Source organism: Centroberyx gerrardi, chromosome 6 (assembly GCF_048128805.1).
Source record: "Centroberyx gerrardi isolate f3 chromosome 6, fCenGer3.hap1.cur.20231027, whole genome shotgun sequence".
Classification (NCBI taxonomy): domain Eukaryota; kingdom Metazoa; phylum Chordata; class Actinopteri; order Beryciformes; family Berycidae; genus Centroberyx; species Centroberyx gerrardi.
Window position 1 is genome coordinate 19,282,606 of NC_136002.1, and position 22,590 is coordinate 19,305,195.

The following is a 22,590-nucleotide window of genomic DNA, read 5'->3' on the forward strand; positions in this document are numbered from 1 at the left end:
CTGAAACATCATTAATATTTAATCAGGGGAATTGTTAGAGCCCTTGTGTGGAAATAGGGCTTTATATAGATTATCAATAAACACGCTTCATTTTGCATCAAATTTATCCCAACGATTTCAAAATCCCGCTGTATCCTGTTTCTTGTTTGGCTATATGTTGCCTCCTCGTCTCACTTAATTGCTCAGTCTCCACGGCATTCAGTTACCTTCACCGCAAGTGAACCATTGTTTATTTATTTTGCAAATATAAGCAATCATTTCATTGGGAAAGCAAGTTGAAAACGGTAATTAGTGAGCCCAATGGCAACGCATCGCAAGAGGCATTATAATTAAACGTTTAGCTGCTATTTAACATCCTAATGGCCTAAAAAAGTCCGCTGAGAATTAATATTAACCAATATAGTTTCACTAATGATGACAATTTAAAAAACATGATTGCTGATTAGAAAAATAAACCAACGTTAGATAAGGTTAGAAACATTAGATAATTTGGCTCACAAGGGTCCCCAAACTTTCATCTTGGTCTTATCTTAACCTAATATTAATACAATTTGATGTGTAAATTAGTTTTAATAATTGTCATATATAATAATAGGCTAACAACAACAACAACAACAACAATAATAGGCCTAATAATAACAATAATAATACAATAGTAACAATAACAGTAATAATAAAAACATTAATGGCAATAACAATAATATTAATATTTTTATTATTATTATTTCTTGTTATTATTTTCAGAAGCCTATAATACCATTAGGCCTTTCTGCGAGTAGCCTATACAACTCCTTTATTATCAGATTATCAACACTTTTTGTTTGCTGTGACATTTCATTTTTCATCAAGAAACTCAGCGACAGAATGGATACATAAAACACGTCGAAAACATGGGAATAAATTTACCAGGCCTATATAGCCAACTGTATGGAATTGGGTTGGGAGCCAAATACGTTCACTTGAGCTCCTAAAGCTCCTTGTAAGATGTTGCTCCTCTCAGCATCCCAGCTGGTCCGCTCTTTGCCTCTTTCTCCGTGTCATCATTGTCGCTGTGTCTTATTTTCCCCAGATCACAGAGATATACTGAGGAAGGACTCCTCATCCATGTGCTTCCCTCCACACCAGCTTGTCATTTTCAGGTTTTTTAGCCACACCCCTGCAGAGAGAGAGAGAGAGAGAGAGAGAGAGAGAGAGAGAGAGAGAGAGAGAGAGATCCATGCCCATCTCCCGGGTGTTTAAAAAACTAACTCAGGACAATAGCAGCGAATGAGCGCTTAATTAAATTAATTAGTCCTTCTTGTCAATCTCGGATTAATGGCCAATAGCGACGGTGCTGCTTAATGTTTTTACCCCTCTCCTCTCTCTCTCCCATATCAGTGAAGGGGAAGGGGGGCTCATCCCGGCATCCTGAGGGGAGGTAATTTGCACGGATCAAGGGGGCAAGGCGCCGCAAAGTATAAATACTGTGACTTCAATAGAGGATCACCAGCAGGTTCCCAACTCCGCTACCAAAGGAGGAGGAATTGGCTGAGAAGATATATCTTTATATATTTTTTACCTTCTTCCAGAGTTGGCAGCATCACCTCGCATCATTTTTAGGGGTCGACTTTAAAACGAGCAACACCATTGATGTCTTAAGCTGTCGTGGAGCAGGGAGAGAGTGTGAGAGAGTGAGTGTGTGTGATTTTTTTTTTTTTTTTTAGAGGAGAAAGCAGTGATGGAAGAGCTCACCGCTTTCGTGTCCAAGTCTTTCGATCAGAAAGTGAAGGAGAAGAAGGAGGTGATAACCTACAGGGAGGTGCTGGAGACCGGGTCGGCGCGAGGAGGAAGCAGGGAGTCTCTAACCGCGGAGCCGGGGAGCCGGGAGGAAGTGGCCGCCGTAGCCCGGAACGTTGCGCTCTCGCCGGGCAGGGAAGCGGACATGCTCGGCCCGGAAAGAATCAGGGATGCCGGGAGCCCCAAACTCATTGACGGTAGGACTACTTCACGTATATCCAGGCATTTCTAGCGGGGAGTAATCCCGCTAGAAACTCAGTTTAGCCACCCTTTTATTTGCGGAATAGAGTTAACCCACCTTTTTTGGCTGATATGAATCGTTATGACCTAGTTAACATCTCAGTAAGTAGTATCAAACCGGTGTAAGTTGCACGAGGATCGGGTTTTATCAGACAGGAAAGCATAAATTGATGCTTTTCTGAAAGTATATATATTTTTTGTTTATATTGGTAGTTGTTTGCCGTATGCACCGACTGGAGGTCATAGACTGCCCACCTTTTTATTTACCACTACATCACTGCCATACCCAACATTTTCCAATCTAATAAAACGCTCTGCGGGTCAGCAATGACTTGTTTTGCTACTGTTTTAAAGTTTCATTTTGTGATTGCAGTGCATAAACCCCCCAGAACTATGATAAACAAGAAGGCCTCCTGTAGGAAAATAATAAACCCTATTCTGTATATTTTAGGCTAATCTCCTGCATATTCACATTGCAAGGTTATAAAAACAACATAGGAGATGTGTAGCCCTTGATTTGTTTAAAGTTTTCAAAAACGCTTCAGTTTAGGCTACTTCAAACTGCGTGGAAGCTTCATAACATTGCAGCTATCTAGACTATTTATTATCTCAACGGCCATCAATATTGTAGGCCTATTATATAAGCATTTTTTGGAATATAAGGAGCATCTTTCAACGAAAGGCAGGCGTATCATACACCTGACAGCATAACTGAATATCACTGCACTTGAAAGGTGGATATCAAGACCTGTCATTTTTGAAGCCACCTAGTCTAGAGAAATAGTCAAAGAAAAAAAGTAAAAGAAAATCAGGTACCTACAATTGTTAGTTGATGGGTTGAATAAATCTAATGAAAATATTTTATTAATAACTAATGGACAAGTGGGTGGCAGGATTGTGTCTCATTGGCCGTCCTCAATAATAATGTTTTTTTATATTATCCTAACTAAAATAATAGCAAATCAAACAACAATTCAGGGAATCTTATCAATTAAAAAATGTAAGAATCAAAACTTTAATTCAAAAACAAAAATGGCATTTGCGTTTAATGCTTTAATACACTCCCCTTGTGTTAGAACAAATAATTTTATCTATCAAATGTTATCCAACATGAATCACGTGTTGGCGAACTGTCTCGTGCAGCCTGTCCGCTTGCATCATGAAACCTGATAATTTCGTATAACAACATTTAGGAGAGGTAATGTTAGAGTTGGGTGGCATGTAAAAATGCCATCTGTTCGTCATGGACAGCATGGTTAAAAACGGAACTGCGACAAGCATGTATCAGACATCCAATAGTGGGCACAGCGATGCATATTTATAAGCAGTTAATAATTAAAGAGCTTTATGTAGCTCTACAAAACATCCGAGGTCTGATAGCTCTGTGATGCTTGTGGAGGGGGGGCACGTGCTTTCTTTCTTTCTTTCTTTCTTTCTTTCTTTCTTTCTTTTTTTCTTTCGTTTTTAGCATGGTTACTCTCTGGTGCCTTTTCTTCTTTCCTCTCTATGATCGAGGCCTCATCTCTCCTTTTCACAGCTCGATATAATAATTTGTTGTTCTTTTGTGTGCGAGTTTTTTTTTGACAGATATAGTCACAGATGCAATGCAGGGTAAATCCACATGAACTCAGTTTATCTACCTTTTCATTTGCGGGTTAGAGTTGCCTATTTAGGCTTGCATAAATATTTATGATGAAATTCAGAGTATAGGCTATATAATAGCAAATAGTATAAAACTGATGCAAGTTATAGCCTACGAGGATAATGTATTTTAAGGGGGGGGGGAGAGCATAATTGAATACCTTTCTGTTATATATGTGATGATAAATGTGTGATGAACTTATGACGATCAGCGACTGGAGGTCATAGTTTTTACTTCGCACCACATCACTGGACACACTGATATAGATATTGTTTTTCCTCCTGTCGTCCGCAACACAGGCAACACGGATGTGAAAGAAAGGAAAGAGGACTCGAAGCCTTTGGAGGACGAGACACAGACTAAAATCAAACAGAGGAGAAGTCGGACTAACTTCACATTAGAGCAGCTCAACGAGCTGGAGCGGCTCTTCGACGAGACCCACTACCCGGACGCCTTCATGCGGGAGGAGCTGAGCCAGCGGCTGGGACTGTCCGAGGCCCGAGTACAGGTAGGGAGAGTTCATTTAAATTATATAATAAATAAATACGTAAAATGATGGTAAATGATTATAATTATAGTACTGTAATAACAACGATAACACCAATAATAATAATAATAATAATAAAAACTACAATAATAGGCCTAATAATAATTACTATAATAATTATTACAATTAATTAATTAGGACCTAATTGGTAAAAAGAGCGTTGTGGAAGAATCTTTATTTTAAATATAAATGTACAATAATAAAAAATAGAAATAATTATCTGAAAAAAATAATTCTTAATTAATTATAACAATCATCATCATCACCTTGATCATGGTCATCACTGGGACGGCAGTGTAGTCCAGTTTGGTTCGAGAGCCCGTCCTGTAACGAGAAGGTCACAGGTTCGATCACAGCAGCAGCCAATGTGTGTCCATCAACAGCCATGTGACGTGTTAATGTCTTGAGAAAACACTCTGGATAAGAGCGTGACCTTAATCGTTAAAACATAATAATAATACATAATTATAATAATAATAACAGCAACAAGGCCTAATAATAATAATAATGATAATAATGATAATGCAAAGAGGCACTGACTGCCTCGTTTCAGGTTCTTTCCTTTATCCCTGGGGAGATTTTAGGAATCTCTTCATGGATTTCTGTTATGATAAGCTAAGCACGGATGCCGGATGTCCCATCACGCGTAAATATTGTTTGAAGATGATAACACATTGTTTTATGGTGGGATTTTATGTGGAAGGGAAATGTGCACAGCTATACACTAAAGTGTGTGTGTGTGTGTGTGTGTGTGTGTGTGTGTGTGTGTGTGTGTGTGTGTGTGTGTGTGTGAGAGAGAGAGAGAGAGAGAGATAGAGAGATGAGGCCAACAATCTGGAAATATGGCATGAACTTTTACACGACAACGACAAAACAGCGTTCACCAGTTCAAGAGTTTGGGTTTTTTTTGGTTGTTGATTTTTTTCTCGCAGCGTGTTTTGCTGATTTATTTTGTGATAACGATCTCAATTAGGCCCTAATTGTATCACAGGAGTCGTTGTAATCTTTATTGTCCAAATCCACCGAAACAAATATGCCTACAAATATATGCCTTCACTTCATTGGTATATGTTACCAAGGCCCTGTTATGTCAGTGCTGTCCTTTTTCATGGGGAAAGACCATCTGCACAGAAACCCAATGAGGGCTGAGTCAGGGGGGCGCAGTCTCTTGTGTAACGGGAGCAGGGGACAATGAACATATAGACATCTCTTCTCATCTGATTTATCAAACCCCCATAATATCTTATTCCAGACTCTTTTATCCCTCATGCCCCGGCTCAGGGGAGGACTGAGCATTTGTCTCCATGCTGAATATCTCGGTCTTTCTGGAAAAAAAAGAAGAAAAAAAAGAAAAAGAAAAATCATAAAACGGACCCAAAAGATCCCCATGCCTAACCCACCCTCCACCCCCTCCCCAAAAAAGTTAAAGCCAGCTTTTTGCAGGGCTCTCCCGGCCTGAACTGGAATCTCACCAATAAGGGGTATTGTGTCCCAAGCAAGGAGCACAGCTCGGGGATTTGCATAAATTATGTATTATTTTCTACCCAAATCAAGAACTGCTGCTCTCTCTCTCTCACTCTCTGTTAGAGAGCGTGGAGATTGTATCTTTTAAACTACAGTTGCATGAAGAGAGAGCACAAAGAGAATTTATTTAGATTTTGGTTTTTTTTTTTGTCAAATAATTCATCCTAAATCAATAATAGCAGAGCATTTGCTTTTATCGTTGCAATAATTTATAAATGAAGAGTGCACACCGATTGACATGTACTGTGGTCAATGAATGAAGCAAACTGACAGCCAAATCAATATGATATTTATTTTAATCATGTGTTCACTGTGTATGTATAGACCTAATGTAAGGGCAAACTGACATGGTGTATTGTGGGCTAATTTATCCCAAGCTTTGTAGGGGAGATTCAAAGTAGATTATCATAGCTAATAAAACGTTTTATCTCTGTTCCAAGACAATCCTCTGAAATTGACGCTTGTCGATTTCAACAGAACGAAAAGAGAAGTGAGCTGTCTTTGAAAAAAATAAAAAAGGCTTTGTGCAAGTACGTGTTATGGCGGTGATTAGACAAAACTGCAAGGCATTTAAACGTCTCACTGACATAGATTTTCTGCAGATAAGGGTAATTAATTTCAGCGGCCATTTAATGAGAGAGAGATGGAAAGAGAAAGAGAGGGAGCTGCTCTCAGATCGCCTTGCTCTGATGTCCAAAACCGTAATAGCAATGCTGCCATTCGATATCTGAGAGTCCATTCAGCTCTTCGGGGACACTAATCTATAGAAAGATGAAACCAACGCTGACAAGGTTATTTATTATAGTCCAATAGCCTGCACATCTCCAACAAGGGTGTTTCTATTCTCCTAATAAGATTCTAATGTCCCCTTTTGGTTTTGTGGTACACTGTTTTCCCTCCCATTTTTCCCCAAACAGCATTCTTTTTGCCTCACTGTTTCTCTTTCTCTCCTCGCCTCCCCCTTCTTGTTGTAGGCTAAATGTAATAATTAAAATCTGGGGTTAAGCAGCGCCATTAATATTTCAGTGCTCCTCGGGGATATTGTTTTTCTGCGGTTGTTGTCACTTTGAGAGGAATTACACATGGCCTCACAAGCAGCTGCCAATCAGTAGGTCTCTAATTAATTTCTGTCCCTGCAGGTTTGGTTCCAGAACAGAAGAGCCAAATGCAGAAAGCAGGAAAACCAGTTACATAAAGGTACGTTTTTATACTACTGTACTGTATACTGTTTTATACTGCTCCCACAACACGAAACTATAGGCATACTTCTATTCTATTCTATTCTATTCTATTCTATTCTATTATATTGTATTGTATTGTATTGTATTGTATTGTATTCTATTGTATTCTATTCTATTCTATTCTAAGGCATAGTCTATATACATTCAAATGCACAGACGTGGGTCACACACCTTCCAGCGTGCAACATCCTTCATCCTTCTTTACGCACTATAGCCTATTAGGGGCCGTGGTTTTAGTTTTCAGTGTTTTATGCCATCAAACGCATTATGTTTTCTTTAAAGTGAATGTTTATCACTTTAAAGAACAGAACATAACTTATTACAGTTTACTCCGACAGCGGCTCACTGCTCGTCGTTATTTAGGCCTACAGTTTACTCTTTGTGGTTCAGATGAATATTCTCCTCTCAATTAGGCTATCATCTGTTTTTCAGGAGTTCTCATCGGAGCAGCGAATCAGTTTGAAGCTTGTCGTGTAGCGCCATATGTCAACGTGGGGGCTTTACGGATGCCATTCCAACAGGCAAGTTACTTTGAAGCGTCTAGTCTTAAGACCAGACCAATCCCCGGACTGCTGTCTTGGCACAGGCCCTGCCCAAGTGCTATGGGGAGATTCCAGTTCCAATGTAGTGGGTAACTAAACTCTTGTTACCACAGTGACGAATACATTGTGCCAACATAGCTTAGCATGTGTACAACCTAATTGGAATATTCCCTCTATTGATTTATGGATTATTTATATGCCTATTTTAATGGAGCAAGTAAATAGTAACAGTCATGCAGGGTGTACTGAATGGTAGGCCTATCTAGGCTGTAGGCCAGGAGTTCTCAAATATTTTCTTGTCACTGTCCTCAAGCACACTTTAGGCCACAGACGCCCCTCTTAGATAAGATTTTGTCGCAGGGTCATCCCATATGGGAAGATTGTTTTGTTGGTGATGTAATAGCATTGAACTGTATAGCACTGTCTACAGTGTACGTGGGGAGATACTAGTGGTGATGAGAGTGAAATTTCAGATTACAACTGTCATTCTTATACCTTTTCTAATTGGGATAATTTCTATTGAATGATATTATAGCCAAATTAAACTATTCCTCATTTTGCTGGGGACCCCATGGGATCCCTTCAGAGAATCACTGGCCTAGGCTGTAGACAAAGCCTAACTTTATAAACAAAACACCAAGCAAATTTTTATCTCTTACACTGAAATTAGATGTCATGCTTTATTGATCCTCAAAGGAAAAGTCTATTTTAACTCGCCCCGCTCTACAAGGGGGCAGAGCGCAGGGTCAGCTACAGTGGCCTATGGAGCTAGATGGGATTCAGTGCCTTGCTCAAGAGGCAGGCCGACACGTGGGCTTGAACCCAGGTCGTCCGGCTGAAAGATGATCTATTTAATCATGGGTCAACCTGCGGCCTCAAATTAGTAAAATGAATAGTTGAGCAAGTGGTAAATCTACAAGTCACACTAGTGAAATGAGCTTCAGACAACCCATTGCACAAAGTTAACGCGTGTTCTCCCCCCTCTCTCCCCATCCGTGCGTCCCGTCCCGTAGGATAGTCATTGCAACGTGCCGCCCTTCTCCTTTCAGGTGCAGGCGCAACTGCAGCTGGACAGCGCCGTGGCCCACGCGCACCACCACCTGCACTCTCACCTGGCAGCGCACGCGCCCTACATGATGTTCCCGGCGCCGCCGTTCGGGTTGCCCCTGGCGACGCTCGCGGCCGAATCCGCCTCCGCCGCCTCTGTTGTGGCCGCCGCCGCCGCCGCCAAGAACACCAACAAGAACTCCAGCATCGCCGACCTGAGACTCAAGGCCAAAAAGCACACGGCCGCGCTGGGACTGTGACGCGAGGACAGGAGGACACAAGGCGTGTAAAAACACTCCAACATGTTATCGCGATATCGACTGAGAGTCATCGAACTGAACACCAGAGGCAACACAAACGCTTACAAAGTGAAAAAATCCAAGGACAAATTAAAAAAAAAAAATTCAAGGACGATATTTATGTTTTCTTTTTTTCTAAATGAAGGACGACGTGTATAACTATAAAAATATAGGCTATTTATGAGATAAAGAAAAGACAAAGAACAAAAAAAGACTGTGACGTGATACACGAGTGATTTTTGGACGCCAAATGAGAAAGGGGCGAACGGGAATGGATAGCAAGGCTACACAGTTTCAGTAGATCCCCTTGCACCGTGCTCGTGCTCTCTGCAGCCACATGGCAGAGGGACAGCGGGACACCCTGGAGGGACAAGGATGCAGCTGGGACGGTCGATACTTTGTCAAACAAGGCGAACCATTCTGCAGTTGTTTTCTTTCTGTTTTAATATTATATTATTATTATTATTTCATTTTGAACCTATATAGAGGCTGGCCTCGTTATATTTCAAAAACATTTTCCCTGTAGAGGAAAGAGCGGGAATTCTTTGACACAAAATAGAGGGACAAAAAGACGTTATCCGAAGTTTTTCTCCCTCTTCTGTTTCTTGTCCAAATTCAAAATGCCTCAGCAGTGTTTGCATGAGTTTCTGTCCTCACGGATGACGTGATGTGAGCCATGTAGTTCCACCTCTCCCTCTCTCTCTCTCTCTCTCTCTCTCTCTCTCTCTCTCTGAGGAAGGGCAACTCTCACTTGAATGTTAGGCCTATTTGACCTTGTTTGGACCTCCTTTGGTATATAGGTAAAACCAGGCGACATACCAGAAATGTGAGATTATAATATATGTGTACACTGAACTTCAGTTGTTTTGTCAGGATAGCCCGACTTAGTGTCCATATTTGCAAGGTGGTGATTTGTCCTTCTTAAAGGAGAGCATTAGGCCCTATATGCCATTTTTAAAACGGTGAACAAACGAATACTGGCCAATAACACGAGGACTGTATGCGAAACGGTACGGGCACGTGTAAAATATGTTAATACACAAGAAACATGCATTATTTTTTATTATTTAGTGGCTTTATGAATGCCTTGTGGGGAATATGTTTATTTTGTATTTTACTTTATTTCCGTGTATTAAAAATCATGTGCTTTCTGTATGTAATTTTGATGTTTTTATAACAGTGAAAGTGAACGTACCTGAGGCACGGGTTTCTTAAAAAAAGAATATCACAGAAATTGTTTTACCTTTTTCCATCACTTATGTGAAACGTGAATCCACCTAAACAAAATGTTTTTCGTTCCTACAATAAATCAACAGAAGTTTCTTTTATGACTTGATATTGTTCTTACATTCTTAATAGGCCTTTATCACTCTGAATTAAAAAAAAACGAAACTATATCATTATTATTATTATTGTTAATATTATTATTATTGTTATTATTATTATTATTATTGCTGGTAAACCTTTGTGGGCAATAGATGATTAATAATTCATGGCTGTAGCTATAGGTCTTTTGATAACGTTACAGTTGTGACAGGCCCGTTTAGTCAGGAACATGGGTGTCTATTGCTGCTCCCATGCCAAATCGATGCATTATTCATGGTTTGGTTATGGAGCGTTTGGAGAAGAAGACTGGTAATTTCCAATAACAAGCTACAAAAACAGGCAGATAAAGAGATGGGGACCATTCAATGGCTCAAGGATAAAGTTTTGCTGCATAATACACCGAAGCACTTGGGATATGCACAATTAAACCTTAGTTTTTTTCCAGGAATCGTTTGCTTTATAGTTGACTGTTATAAAATAATTGAAACATGTTCATAATACTTGGACCCATGGCCTAACCCCGACTTATCGGCCTAATAATTGTATTAAACGAAATTGCACGTTAATTAAATTTTAGTCTTACCCAGTTTGTTTGGTGGTATCACCTAAAGTAGCTATATAATATTATACTATTTAGCCTAAGTGGATATGACATTTAACAAAATTAACATTTTCTCGTCGCTGCTATACCAGCAACATCTGAGATAATATCAGAAATTTTGATCAAACGAATTGTGTCATTAAACATTTTTATATACAGGCCAATATGCTATTCAACCATTTTATTCCAGTTGTGAATCCCCATTCCTGTTGCTGGAAATAGACCTACTTCCCATCTCCATTGAATGAAAATGTTTCCTATGTGTCATGGCCTAAAGTTTGACACAATGCATGGGAATATGGGCAGCATCTCAAACTATAACCAAGCCAGGGTCTTTGGATGAAAATTTGTTAACGCCTGGCTCATAGGTACCACTTGACTTACAAAGCAAATTTGCCTGATTTATTTCCTGACATCTTAACCGCCTTTTATTGAACATTTAATAAACACCTGACACGGGAGCCTATTATTATAGGAATCCAGATCACATTACCCTGCCGATATTTCCACACAAAACACAATGTCTTTAGCTATTAATTAATACCAATCTCACAGAGTCTGCTCTGGAGTCTGGAGTGCTTGTGTATCTTGCCGTTTGGGGCAGGATTTAGACGCCAAAACTATTGAATTATTGATTCTGAGCCTCGCCAGTAATGGAGGAGACGGAACTGGGAATCTGCTGGAGCGGGAACGCGCGCAGCCCTGGGATGGAACAACACACCGGGGTCGGAAGCGCGCCTGCCCTGTGACTGTCCCACTCAGCCACTATACTAGACTGTGTTAGATTGGTTGTGTTTTTACCTGTTCTGACCACACAGTGAAGTCAAGTTTATCAAAATCGTTAAACCATTGGTCTCCTATTGATCACTTATTTGAATGTAGGTTTTAAGAGGAAGGTATGGGGGGTCTAATTGGTTTGAAGTTTCAAGGCATACAATCCCTTTTTGGAATGATTTGATAGTGAGTATAAAAAGTATCCCTAATGAAAAAAACAACTATGGTAATTTAAAAAGGTAGGTCCCTATTATGGGAACATTAAAGTGATAGTATAAGAAATAAAAAAATACCATAAAGTACAATAATGTGGCTATACTCATTATTGAGTAACACAGGCATACTATTAGCCAATATTATAATATTATTGCATATAGAAGAATGTTACAGTAATTTTTCTTCCCTGATTTTTCAGGGATAATTGATTTCCTAATATGTTCGCCTGAAGATCACATCAACAATAGTGAAACCTGTGCATTTATTGCCTTTGAGACCATTTTTCTCACAATTTTTGCAGTTTCAACCAAAGATTCTTGAATATTTTGCTCTGTTTACTCCTTTTCTCCAACTACAGCCTAAAGTCCTGATTCCTGTGAACTGCAAGGCTGCCATATTGGAGTGGACCAGCAGCTATCAGTATGTCCTGAGGTGCAGTGGTGGAGTGGAGGGCCTCTGCTCTGAGGGGCCCAGGAGACAATGAGACGGGGACACACAAGTGTTCTCCTGATTAGACATGGAGACGACCAGCGCTCTCACTCTCCTCTCAACACACTCTTAAGACACACGCCCCCACACAGCCAGCCGGGAGCCAGCGAGGCTCTCTTGCTTCTTCTCACTGTCTTCCCTCAATCCCTTTCCCCTCGCTCGCTCTCTGTTTTCCCTTGGTCACCCCCCCCCCCCAACTCACACACACACGCACACGCACACACACACTCACACACACACACACACACACACTCTCTCTCCATTGTTATCCATCTTTGTACACTGAGCTGGAGGAGTGAGAGTGGGGCAGTAGAGTTGTAATCAAGTGCTCCTCTCATGCATGAAAACACACCAACACTGGACATGTATAAATCCAAATGCACACAAGCATGAAACACTGAAACACACACACACACACACACACACACACATGCATGTACACACACACACACGCTCAAGCACATGCATCATCGTAGCCTGGTGAGTCACAGCAGCGCTCCACATCATGGAATCCTTCATATCAACTGGTGCTGTCCTGTTGCTATATTTACCCCCCTACAACCCCAGAGACAAATACAATGCTCTATCATTTCCTGCACTATAGGGCACTTGGGCTTTTATCAAATGAGAGCATGTTAAACACTCACAGAGAGCAGTTCTTACTGACAGTGGCGTCAGTTTGCTCAATTGTACAATGATTCATTTTTATGCATGTGGATGGCTGTGAGTGAATGTGTGCATGTTTGTGCGCGTATGAATTTATGTGAGAAAGTGAAAGACGTTGACTCCCCCTCAAAAAAGGAGACAGTCATAAGAAAAGGAGAGATAAAAATGCTCTCTTTCTCTTCCTTTCTCTCTAAGGGCTTGCCTTTGTTACATGTTTGGAGTGCTCAAAGAGCAGGGCGCACACAGCACCACACCAAAGACAACAGCCATCAGGAGCAACGGCAGATGAAAGACCGACTTCAAAGACATCAAATGGAGCAAAAGTGAAAAAGAAACCTGCTGAAAACTCCCTCCAATAGCACTCAGGCCAGCAATTAGGACGGCATATCGCTGCCTGTTATCACATGCATGCACCATATAGGCCTGGCAGGCCTGGGTGGCTAACCGCAGCACTTGGTGTGGGTTGCAGTCAGCAGAGAATTATAGCATTCATAGAGCTCGACAGTAACACTGTATATGATTTCACTGTGGGATGAAAAGTGGGTGTTCACACAGATTTGACCCCTGGTACGGCCAGGGAAGCTTAACAGTGGTGATTACAGACACAGAAAAACAACAGTCTCTATCTCCAATTCCTTCTATTCAGCAGCTAAGTGGAACAAAACAAAACAGAGGTCAGAACAAAACAAGAAGTCTAATTGTTTCACTGTTTCCTGTTTAGGTGCCCCAGGGCAATCTACACATTTTTATGTACTGGGTGCATTTTATTTGTTATTAATTATTTTCCAGTTGCAGCTGGTTTGCAGATTAGGGAGATAGCACAATGTATACCTCTGTACCCTGGGAGGGAGACATAACAAGGGTGTATGTGTTGAAACCTATGGGCATCAGTAGCTCTGAGGGGATTTTATTGTTTCTAATGAAAAAAAGGTGACATTTGGCATATTGTAGAAAGGATGGAGGGTGAGTGTGTGTGTGTGTGTGTGTGTGTGTGTGTGTGTGCATGTTTGTGTGTATGTGTTTATGTGTGCGGTATGGTTGTGCATCTCAGAGTAAGAGTGAGTCAGAACTAGATAGAATGAAAGAGTGTGTGTGAGAATAAAAAGAAATACAGAGAGAGAAAGAGTAAGAGAAAGAAAGAGAGAGAGAGAGAGAGAGAGAGAGAGAGAGAGAGAGAGAGAGAGAGAGAGAGATGATGATGAGGGGCACATAGTAAATGTTAAACATTTGGCCCGTGCCTCTCGATGTATTTACAAGCTGGTAAGATCCAATCATCTGTGTGTGAGTATAATCGAGTACTTGCTTTTCAATCATCAGATGTTTGTACACAGACTCTTAAATTACAAAAAGCCTTTTGGAAACATAGGCCTACTCATCTCATATTGATTGTATTCACGCTCTCTGAAGTTTACAAAATGTCATTTTAAAATGTCATGAAATGACAAAAAACCCGACAAATCACCCAATATTTGTATCAGGATGCTCAAGTGTCTGTTTAATGTGGGTAAATCCAGGGAGGTCCAGGATCATTCATTCTGGGGTTAAACACTATTTCAACATTCTGTCCACGGAAGCATTTATGACCATTTATATATCTGTCAACCCCATTCAAGTGCTCTCTCAACTGGTGACAAGACATGGGTGGTCAAGGCAAAGTTTAGATGTGATGGAAAATAGCCCCTGCTTTTCAGAATAAGCATCAATCACCTATGTACTGTAAACATTATACTGGCAAAGCATCACAACTCCATGAATGTGAGTATGTGTAAAAATCAATCTATCTTATTGATGTTAGCAAACATACTGTGATAGAAATGTTGGTTACAGTTTAGTTAGTGCTGTTCATAAGGTTTATAAGCACATCATAACTTCATGAAGAATGTTTTGTGATTGTATTGGAACATAAGATGGAACATAAAGGAATTACCTCAGGAATTATAATTCATTATCAATCCATTATATTTTGTTATGAAAGTGCTCTGAACTATTGGCATATATAAAGTGTTATGGCCTGAGTTTCAACATACAAAGGGGAATCATCCAAGGAGAAGTCAGTGAAAATGTGGCATCTTTATCATGATGATGAGAGTTTGATGATTTATGTTTTGAAACCTCAGGGATTGGACTCAAATGCGTTTCACATGTGAACTACTCTGAAGCCAGCCTACCCCACTGCTAAAATCCCATTGAGATATATAGACAAGCTTTTTCAGTAAGATCAGACAACTGAAATCTGTTATTAATTATTCTATCTAAAGCGTAGACATTGTCCAAATCCACTTATGACAGCATAAAGAAAAAGCCTACAGGCAAACCGTAGGAAAAATGTGAAGAACATTTTTGCTTTTGATGTATTTGAGACATATTATAACAAATGGGGCATTACTCAGTTTAATTCTACAGCTTTATGTTATTAAAATGTAACACTGTCATGTAAATGCATCATTTCAATATCCACAGATCATTTAATTTCCACATGAGCAACTCTTGTAACCAAAATTGTTAGAATGCAAGTTCCTGGCATTCTCAATTATGTATGAAGCATTATTATGCAAACACCTATGCATCCTTTGATCCATTGTTTCAGTACTATCCATGAAAATGTATTTCCAAAGTTTACCTATTCTGAATACCCTACTGTATAATAAGAAGATGTTGCAGTATAGGGGACAGTGGTATATGGGAGCAGGAGGTCAAATGCTTTAGGACCAATAGAATTTTAAAGCAGGAGAGTGCCTGTCATCCAGGGCATCTTATTCAGATGTTTTCATTGATCCTGCCACTTGTGTCCCCTCATTGATACAGCAGTATTGACAGCTTTATTGCTATGGTAATTTACTACTTAGGCTAGTGTACATAAGCCACTGTCCCTGGGCTGGAGGATTAATACATACAGGAGTCACACACACACACACACACACACACACACACACACTTATTATAGGCTAATATGATGAGCAGGGGAGGTAATGTATAATGGTGGGGGACCATGTCAAGTTCAACTGGGAGCAGTAGGTTGAGTGGGCTGTGTGTGTGTGTGTGTGTGTGTGCTCTCTGTCAGTCACTGTGTTTGGGTGGGTCACCGGTGGGAAGAATGCATCTTATTTCAATGCGGGCTAATGTAAATTGATGTCACAAGCTGAGAGAAGGGCAGACAAAATGCGAAGAGCTGACTGAGCTGCATTATGGGGCCAAGGAGGCCTTGGAGGAGACAGGACCCCATAGTGGTGCGGCGTTCTATTGGATTACAGTGTTGGCTCAACAATCTGCCAACGTCTAATTAAATAGCCCTGCATTAGCTTCCTCCACAGCGGGGGGTGTGAGAGAGGGACACTATCTCATTCTGAAATGGGATGTAAAAATAGATCTAGCAAGTTAGCCCGTACTCACGCTCCCTCCCTCCTGCGCTATCGCTCCTTCTCAGTGTGAGACGCTGGCTCTCTCCCTCGCTCTCCCTCACTCTCTCGCTTGTGTTTCAGACTCTTTACATCATTTCTCTCTATATAAACTAAACACAGAACTCCAATGTTAGAATTTCTTGAGTGTATTGGCATAACACACATGATTCAACACGAGATAGTGTTTATTCAGTGGCTTCCACGATTTCCAGAAGTTACAAAGCAGACATTGGTGGAATGAGAAACCTCGCTCCACTGCTATTCCAAGACTGAAGCTTTTAAGAGTTTATGATTTCAACACCAAAACACTGGGTGGCAGTGTGTGCAGTGAGCAAAACTTTTCCTAACTTTTTGTTATGCAATCAAAAGAATTCAAGGAAGTGACACATGAATTGAGAATGAATATCACATGCATCCAAAAATAGCTGACACTTGCTGTGGCAGATAGCTGGTTGTGTTATGAAGAGGCTTACATGGGAGGAAGGAAACAAGTTGATTGAAAACAACTATATCTCACAACCTGCATTCTTGTAATTTCATTATGAAGTGTAGTGTGGTATTTATACACTGGATTTGACCATTGTGACCTGGATCCTTCCCGAAAAATCCAGTTGTCCGACTGAGCGATTCACATTGAATCCCGACTTCAATGGACCGTCACAAAGACCATGGAATGAAGGGGTGGAGAGAGACAGAGAGAAAGTCATACAGACAGAGACAGGGAGAGTTAGGGGGACAAGGGCAATGATAAGAGCAGAGTAGATAGAGAGAGGAGTAGGATGGAGAAGGTAGACAGAGGTGCCAAAGACATGAGAGAGCCAAAGAGGAAGCACTTTGTTGCGCTAAAGCATGTTTGAGAGACTGCCTCTTATCTTAATGATGACAGGGACCCTTTTAAAGGGTCACATGTAACACACTGTGTGGTGGAAGTGCTCTCGTACGACCACCTTAGAGAGGAGTTGCTTAAGGAAAAACCCATGCCTGAAAATTTTACATAGAGGAACTGTAATGCAGACTCATGTTCAGGGATCCATGTATGTAATGCATCCGCTTTGTAGATACGTTTCGTTACAAAATTCGATCCCCGGAATTATTGTTTTTTCATACATTTTATTCCAAAGTGAATATCCAATAAACTATAGAAGAGTGTCAGCTAGAAGTTTCATTATTTTGAAAGAGTAGATACTGCACTCCAGCTGACATCATATTCCCCATTGAAAACACTTGAAATAAGATTAAGTGTGCTGTACAGACAGCTCACACACAATTAAGAGTCTCTTTAACATGTCTCTTAATTAGTGCCAAGGTAATACAGAAAAAAAATAAGACATAGAATGCCTTCTAGTAGAAATTGTCCATTTTACTTTTCCACAAAATTACCAAGCTATTACTGTTAAGTTAGGCAAATTTACCCCTACAGGTTAGTTAGCAAAACCCAATTTGGGTAAATTTGTTAGCAAAACCCTACTGTTCAGGGATAGTTTTAGTTGGCATCCAACTTTCATATGCTAACAATATCAGTGGAATTATATAGGACATTAACATTATCAGATATACACATCCACCAGAAGGTAGGACACCATTATTCCAATTTACAGCTACAGTATGTCTCACGTGAATTCTGATCCTGACATTTTCTTTTGAAATTGGTTTTAGCTTGCAGTCATTAGTTGGTTATCGACATTGTCTCAAACCTAGCTATCCTGCAGGTTGCAGCTTGCAGTCACTTGGTAAGTGACTCCAGGTTGTCATTGTTGTCCAAAAGTTTGGTTGAAAATATAAATATAAATAAAAACAACAGCAAGACAAAAGGCATAAAGTTTGCTTGTTTGTTTAAAACTCATATTTTTCTCTCTCTTAACAAGGTTACCAGATCTGCTGAGTTGTCTTAGGGTATTTTCCCAGAGTGTTGTCCTGCTTTCATCAGGTTATACCCACAATATTAAAATGGAAACAAGAGGTTATATAATTGCAATCATCTCATCAAGAATCCCCCCTTCAAGTAGATGTAATTTTAGTGGTCAAACAATGTTTTTTTTCACGTCGCAAAGGTGATTTATAGTAGAATACAGCATTGCCATTCATTGTGGAAAAAATGACCTAGAGTTAATGTTCATTGCACAATTTTCCTATAATACTGATTGTTGCCTAACTAATGGTCCATAGTAAGTTTTACATTTCTAAATCACAAGGATTATCATGTGATTGTTATTAGTTGAATCTTGTATGTGCCTAAAAACATGAAAGGTTTGCATTCACAGAAGCCTTTGTCAGTAACATCCAGCTTTTGTCTCCCATCCCAGGCTTTGCAAGGTGATTGTATCCTCTGTGCTTGTACTGACATCAACACTTTTTCATATTAGTCACATTTGTTTACTTAATTCCCTAAAAGCAATTTCTTTGTTGTGAGTGGGTTGGCTAAGCATAACACTGCCTATTTAAAAAGGGTTTAGAAGCCTGCAATGTTGCAAATGTAATGTATCCTTATAATACAGTATTTCCTTTGGGTGATATTTATAATCCCAACACTCATAACACAGTGATTTTCCCTAAATACTATTCATTAGAAATAATTGGGGGAAACAGCAACATGCAGGAGTAACTGAACTTCTCATAACTGCTCACTCAATTGGCTCTATCACCAAAATGTGAAATGAAAACTGAGTTTAGAGCCTGCAGACCACAGAGAGACAGTGTAGTGTGGTCTGGAGGGGGTGTGTGGACACAGTAGAGATCCAAGCTCTGTAAAAACAGATCCCTCCGGCACCATTATATAAGCATACATATGGGACGGTAAAAATGGAAGACGACACTTTAAATGACATTATTATAAAATGCAATACTCCTGGAATGATCCCTTATTAAATTAGGCCCTATGATCTGAGATGAATTTCCCGCTTCCCTAATCCATCAAGAGGGGAATATTAAAAGATAGGCCTCAACTGGCATTAGAAGCTCACTCCGTCTTGACTTTCATTATTCTGCATTAGGGTGCTGCTGGGGGAGAGCCTCTTAATGAGAATTACAATGATTCACTGGCCCCGGCCCCACTTCTGACAAGTCAAATATTAACTCCTCAGTCACAGCTGTCGGAATTAAAATACTTTGTAGCCGCGGACGTGCTAAATTAAATTGGCCTTTTATGTTCCTTACATGGCTGACCCCCGTGGGGCTCCAGCGCCTCGGTCGCCACTGAGATGGCTATGACAGAGTAAGAGAGAGAGAGAGCCCGAGAATATATACACACTAGGGCATACATGTACACAGACACACACACAAGCTCACATGAAAACAAACATTCTGGTCCCCCTGTGTCTCATTCTGTCATCTTCTCTATCTATCCATCTATTCTTCCCCCTTCCTTCATTCTGCTCCTCTCACCGGAGGCTGTTTCCTTGGCAGACATCTTTTCTGCGCTGTTTGTTTGATAGCCAGTGTGAGCTACTGTCGAGCACTGGGTTTCACTACAGTCTCTCTCTATTAGCAGGGCCACAGACACACATAAAGGCTCCTCACCTGTTGCTTGCCCTTCATGTTTAACAGCCAAATAGATTAACATAACAGAGCAGCCTTTTCAAAGAGCAAGGGAACTTTGTTCTGGTGTGATTAGGGTTTAGTATGCAGAGAACAAATCAAATTTACATTGACCTTTAAAAGTTTTATTTCAGTTAATTTGCACTCACTTAAGCAGAGGGCTAGGGCTCACAGACCCGCGCTCCACTCTGCCTGCCAAACTCCTCTGTGTGTGAACGAGCGCTTGCTGGGCGGATCCTCCGCCCGCTCGCTCGCTCGCTTGCTCTGGCCCCAAGGTCATGTACACTGACGGTGAGAGTGGGGAGGTTTTCTGCCTTTTGCCTGCCTCCTTCCCCAGCAGCATTTCTCTTCTGCTCGTGTTGCCAGCAGAGCTCTAAATCCTCCTCCCTCTCCGTTTGAGCTCCTCACAAACAAACGATCGATTTCACAGGGAGAGGGAGAGAAGGGAGAGGGAAAATATAACTGCCAGTGACCCTGGAGTCTGCAAATGTTACACTTGAAATCGTTGGATTTTTAAAAACATATAAATGCCCCGGGACGTGTCACCTCTCCCCCTTCAAAAGTCAACCGAATGAATAAAGAAATGGATGGAGCTGATAAAGAAAACAAAAACGGCCAAATGGAAGAGAGTGGAGGATTAATTCAGTGGGCAGATGGGTCCTGGTGTCAATTTGAGCTATTCTGATCCATTGGATTGAAACCAGAGCTTCAACCATGCCCCTACCAAGTCACCTTTGACCCCTCATGACAGACATAATACTGATACTCTATATTCATTCAGTTCTTCTGTGTGCTTTGTTTTGTCTAAAACCACTTCGGTTTCCCTCTTACTCCTCTGGCCTTGCTTTAAACCTCTGCACCTCAGGTCATTTGATTAGCATAAGGCAGCGCACACAGGACTGTAACAGACAGCTTGTCCACTGCTACTAAGGTACAGTGGTGTGAGGCTTGAGGTTCCATAGTGTAAGCACATTTGTGGTACTTTTAACACTTTTAATAACGTTTAACTTTTAATAATAATTAAAAGTATCAATACATTCTTGACCCAGGGTTACCATTAAGATTATTAATTGCCACCAAGAAAGTAATTACTTGAAAGCATATTTCTTTTAGTATTGAGTTTCTTTGCTAGTCTTGGTGCCTTTGGGAAAATATACCCCTTACTATGTAAGCCATTAGAATTAAAAGCAATTCTGACCTGAAGATGGAATATCGAACATTTCCATGGTTCTCATTATCTAGTTATAATTAGCTTCAAGTAAGAGTAGTAACATTCACATCTTGAGAACAAAAGTAAGCAGAAGGGTATATTGAAATCCTCCAAATCAATGGTTCCAGGATGTGCATAAATGGCTCCATTACTGCGCTAGAGGGTTCAATGGAGGGTGATTTAGAAGACACCCCTGCAGTGGAGCATCAGTCACTCTTTAAGAGTTAAATAAGCCATGTGAAGGACTGTTATCCTTACTGGCTTAAGCCCCCATTAATCAGTCCACTTCACCTGTCAATACAGCCACTGGCTTCCAATCAAACAACCATTACAGCAGAGAGCATCCCAATAAAGGAGATCTTTGTTTCTTATTGAGTTAATCACCCAACTTACACACACTCCTCTCATCAGACTGGCACCGGCAGTGTATCTTCCTCTCTTCATGATGGAGGAGCGCAGAGGTCAGGCTTAAAACACACTGTGACTTAGACTATGGAGGAGGCGTAGGTTGAAAACAATACAGTGGATTAACTTTTCAATTTCCAGAGCTTGGAGACAGATCATCGTTTTAGATTGCATTGACGCCTTGTCAATGACCTGTGCAAATTGATAGGAAATGGAAATAACTACTTAGGGCTCTCACTGTCATCATGTAAATTCTGATGTTATGGTTTCTGCTAACAATGGCTGTAATGGATTCTTATATGTAGAAGTGAGTGAGTCAGGAGCGGAGAAAGATATGGCCGGCGCTATGTGATGGACTGATGTGTCATCCACAGTCTGAGTTGGAGGATATAGCTCTGAGCAGGTGGGAGTGAACGACCCTCTGACAGCCCTTTTCAAAATGACAAAATCCATCCTTCCGTATTGATCAGTTATTCTTCTATCTTTCAGTGGGCATCTCCAGACCCTCCCTTCCTCTCTCCATCCCCCCGGCCCGCCATCCCCCAACCTGCCCAGCCGCTCCCTATTGATCCTCGCCGGTGATTGGTTGAGCTGTAATTTGAGCTGGACATTGACGGATGAGTGCAAACTGTTTTTCTTTCCCTCTCTTCCTCTCCTCTCGGGGGTGATGAAGTCATAATGCTAGTGACAGAGCCAGACAGGGACCAATTGCAATGGAGTGCTGGCCTGAGTAATCTTTAGCGCCAATGCAGGACGTCTCACGGTCTGTTGCACATGCCCCCTGGGCGCCCCGTGGTCACAGGCCTCATAAACGCTCCCAAACAGGGAGCCACGGCAGGCAGAACGGAGAGAGACCAGAGAGGCTGTGTATGGGATACAAAGCGAGTTTACATGGGAGGGCGTCTGAAATTAGAGCGGGGCGACATTATCTACCTCAGCCAGGATAGGTGTCTTGGAGGATGTAAAACTGAGAGTCAATCATCAATATTTTCATTGATGTACCGAGGCAGACTGAGGTAATGATTGGGCCCAAAACCCAATGGAAGAGAATATAGTAGAAGCAGTGACACACAAGCGAAGGCAGTAAGATTGGGAGGCTGTAAAGACAGAGAT

General features: G+C 40.9%; 1 protein-coding gene across 2 annotated transcripts; it reads left to right on the forward strand.

Moving 5' to 3' along the window:
- Positions 1-1,711: 1,711 nt before the first annotated feature.
- shox2 (shox homeobox 2) lies at positions 1,712-8,967 on the forward strand. Of its 2 annotated transcripts, none has more exons than XM_071900716.1 (5): positions 1,712-1,973; positions 3,958-4,166; positions 6,869-6,926; positions 7,403-7,491; positions 8,526-8,967. In XM_071900716.1, the coding sequence occupies exons 1-5, from the start codon at positions 1,718-1,720 to the stop codon at positions 8,817-8,819; spliced, it is 906 nt and encodes a 301-aa protein (XP_071756817.1). In that variant the 5' UTR covers positions 1,712-1,717; the 3' UTR covers positions 8,820-8,967. The 2 variants fall into 2 exon arrangements, with proteins under 2 accessions (XP_071756817.1, XP_071756816.1); XM_071900715.1 differs by having other exon boundaries at positions 1,718-1,973; positions 8,562-8,967.
- The last annotated feature ends 13,623 nt before the right edge of the window (positions 8,968-22,590 follow it).

Excerpts from the sequence above, each read along its gene's own strand:
- shox2 (XM_071900716.1), top strand. The coding sequence starts at position 1,718 with ATGGAAGAGCTCACCGCTTTCGTGTCCAAGTCTTTCGATCAGAAAGTG. Across the intron at positions 1,974-3,957 it reads GAGCCCCAAACTCATTGACG|GCAACACGGATGTGAAAGAA; the intron begins GTAGGACTACTT and ends TCCGCAACACAG. Across the intron at positions 6,927-7,402 it reads GGAAAACCAGTTACATAAAG|GAGTTCTCATCGGAGCAGCG; the intron begins GTACGTTTTTAT and ends TCTGTTTTTCAG.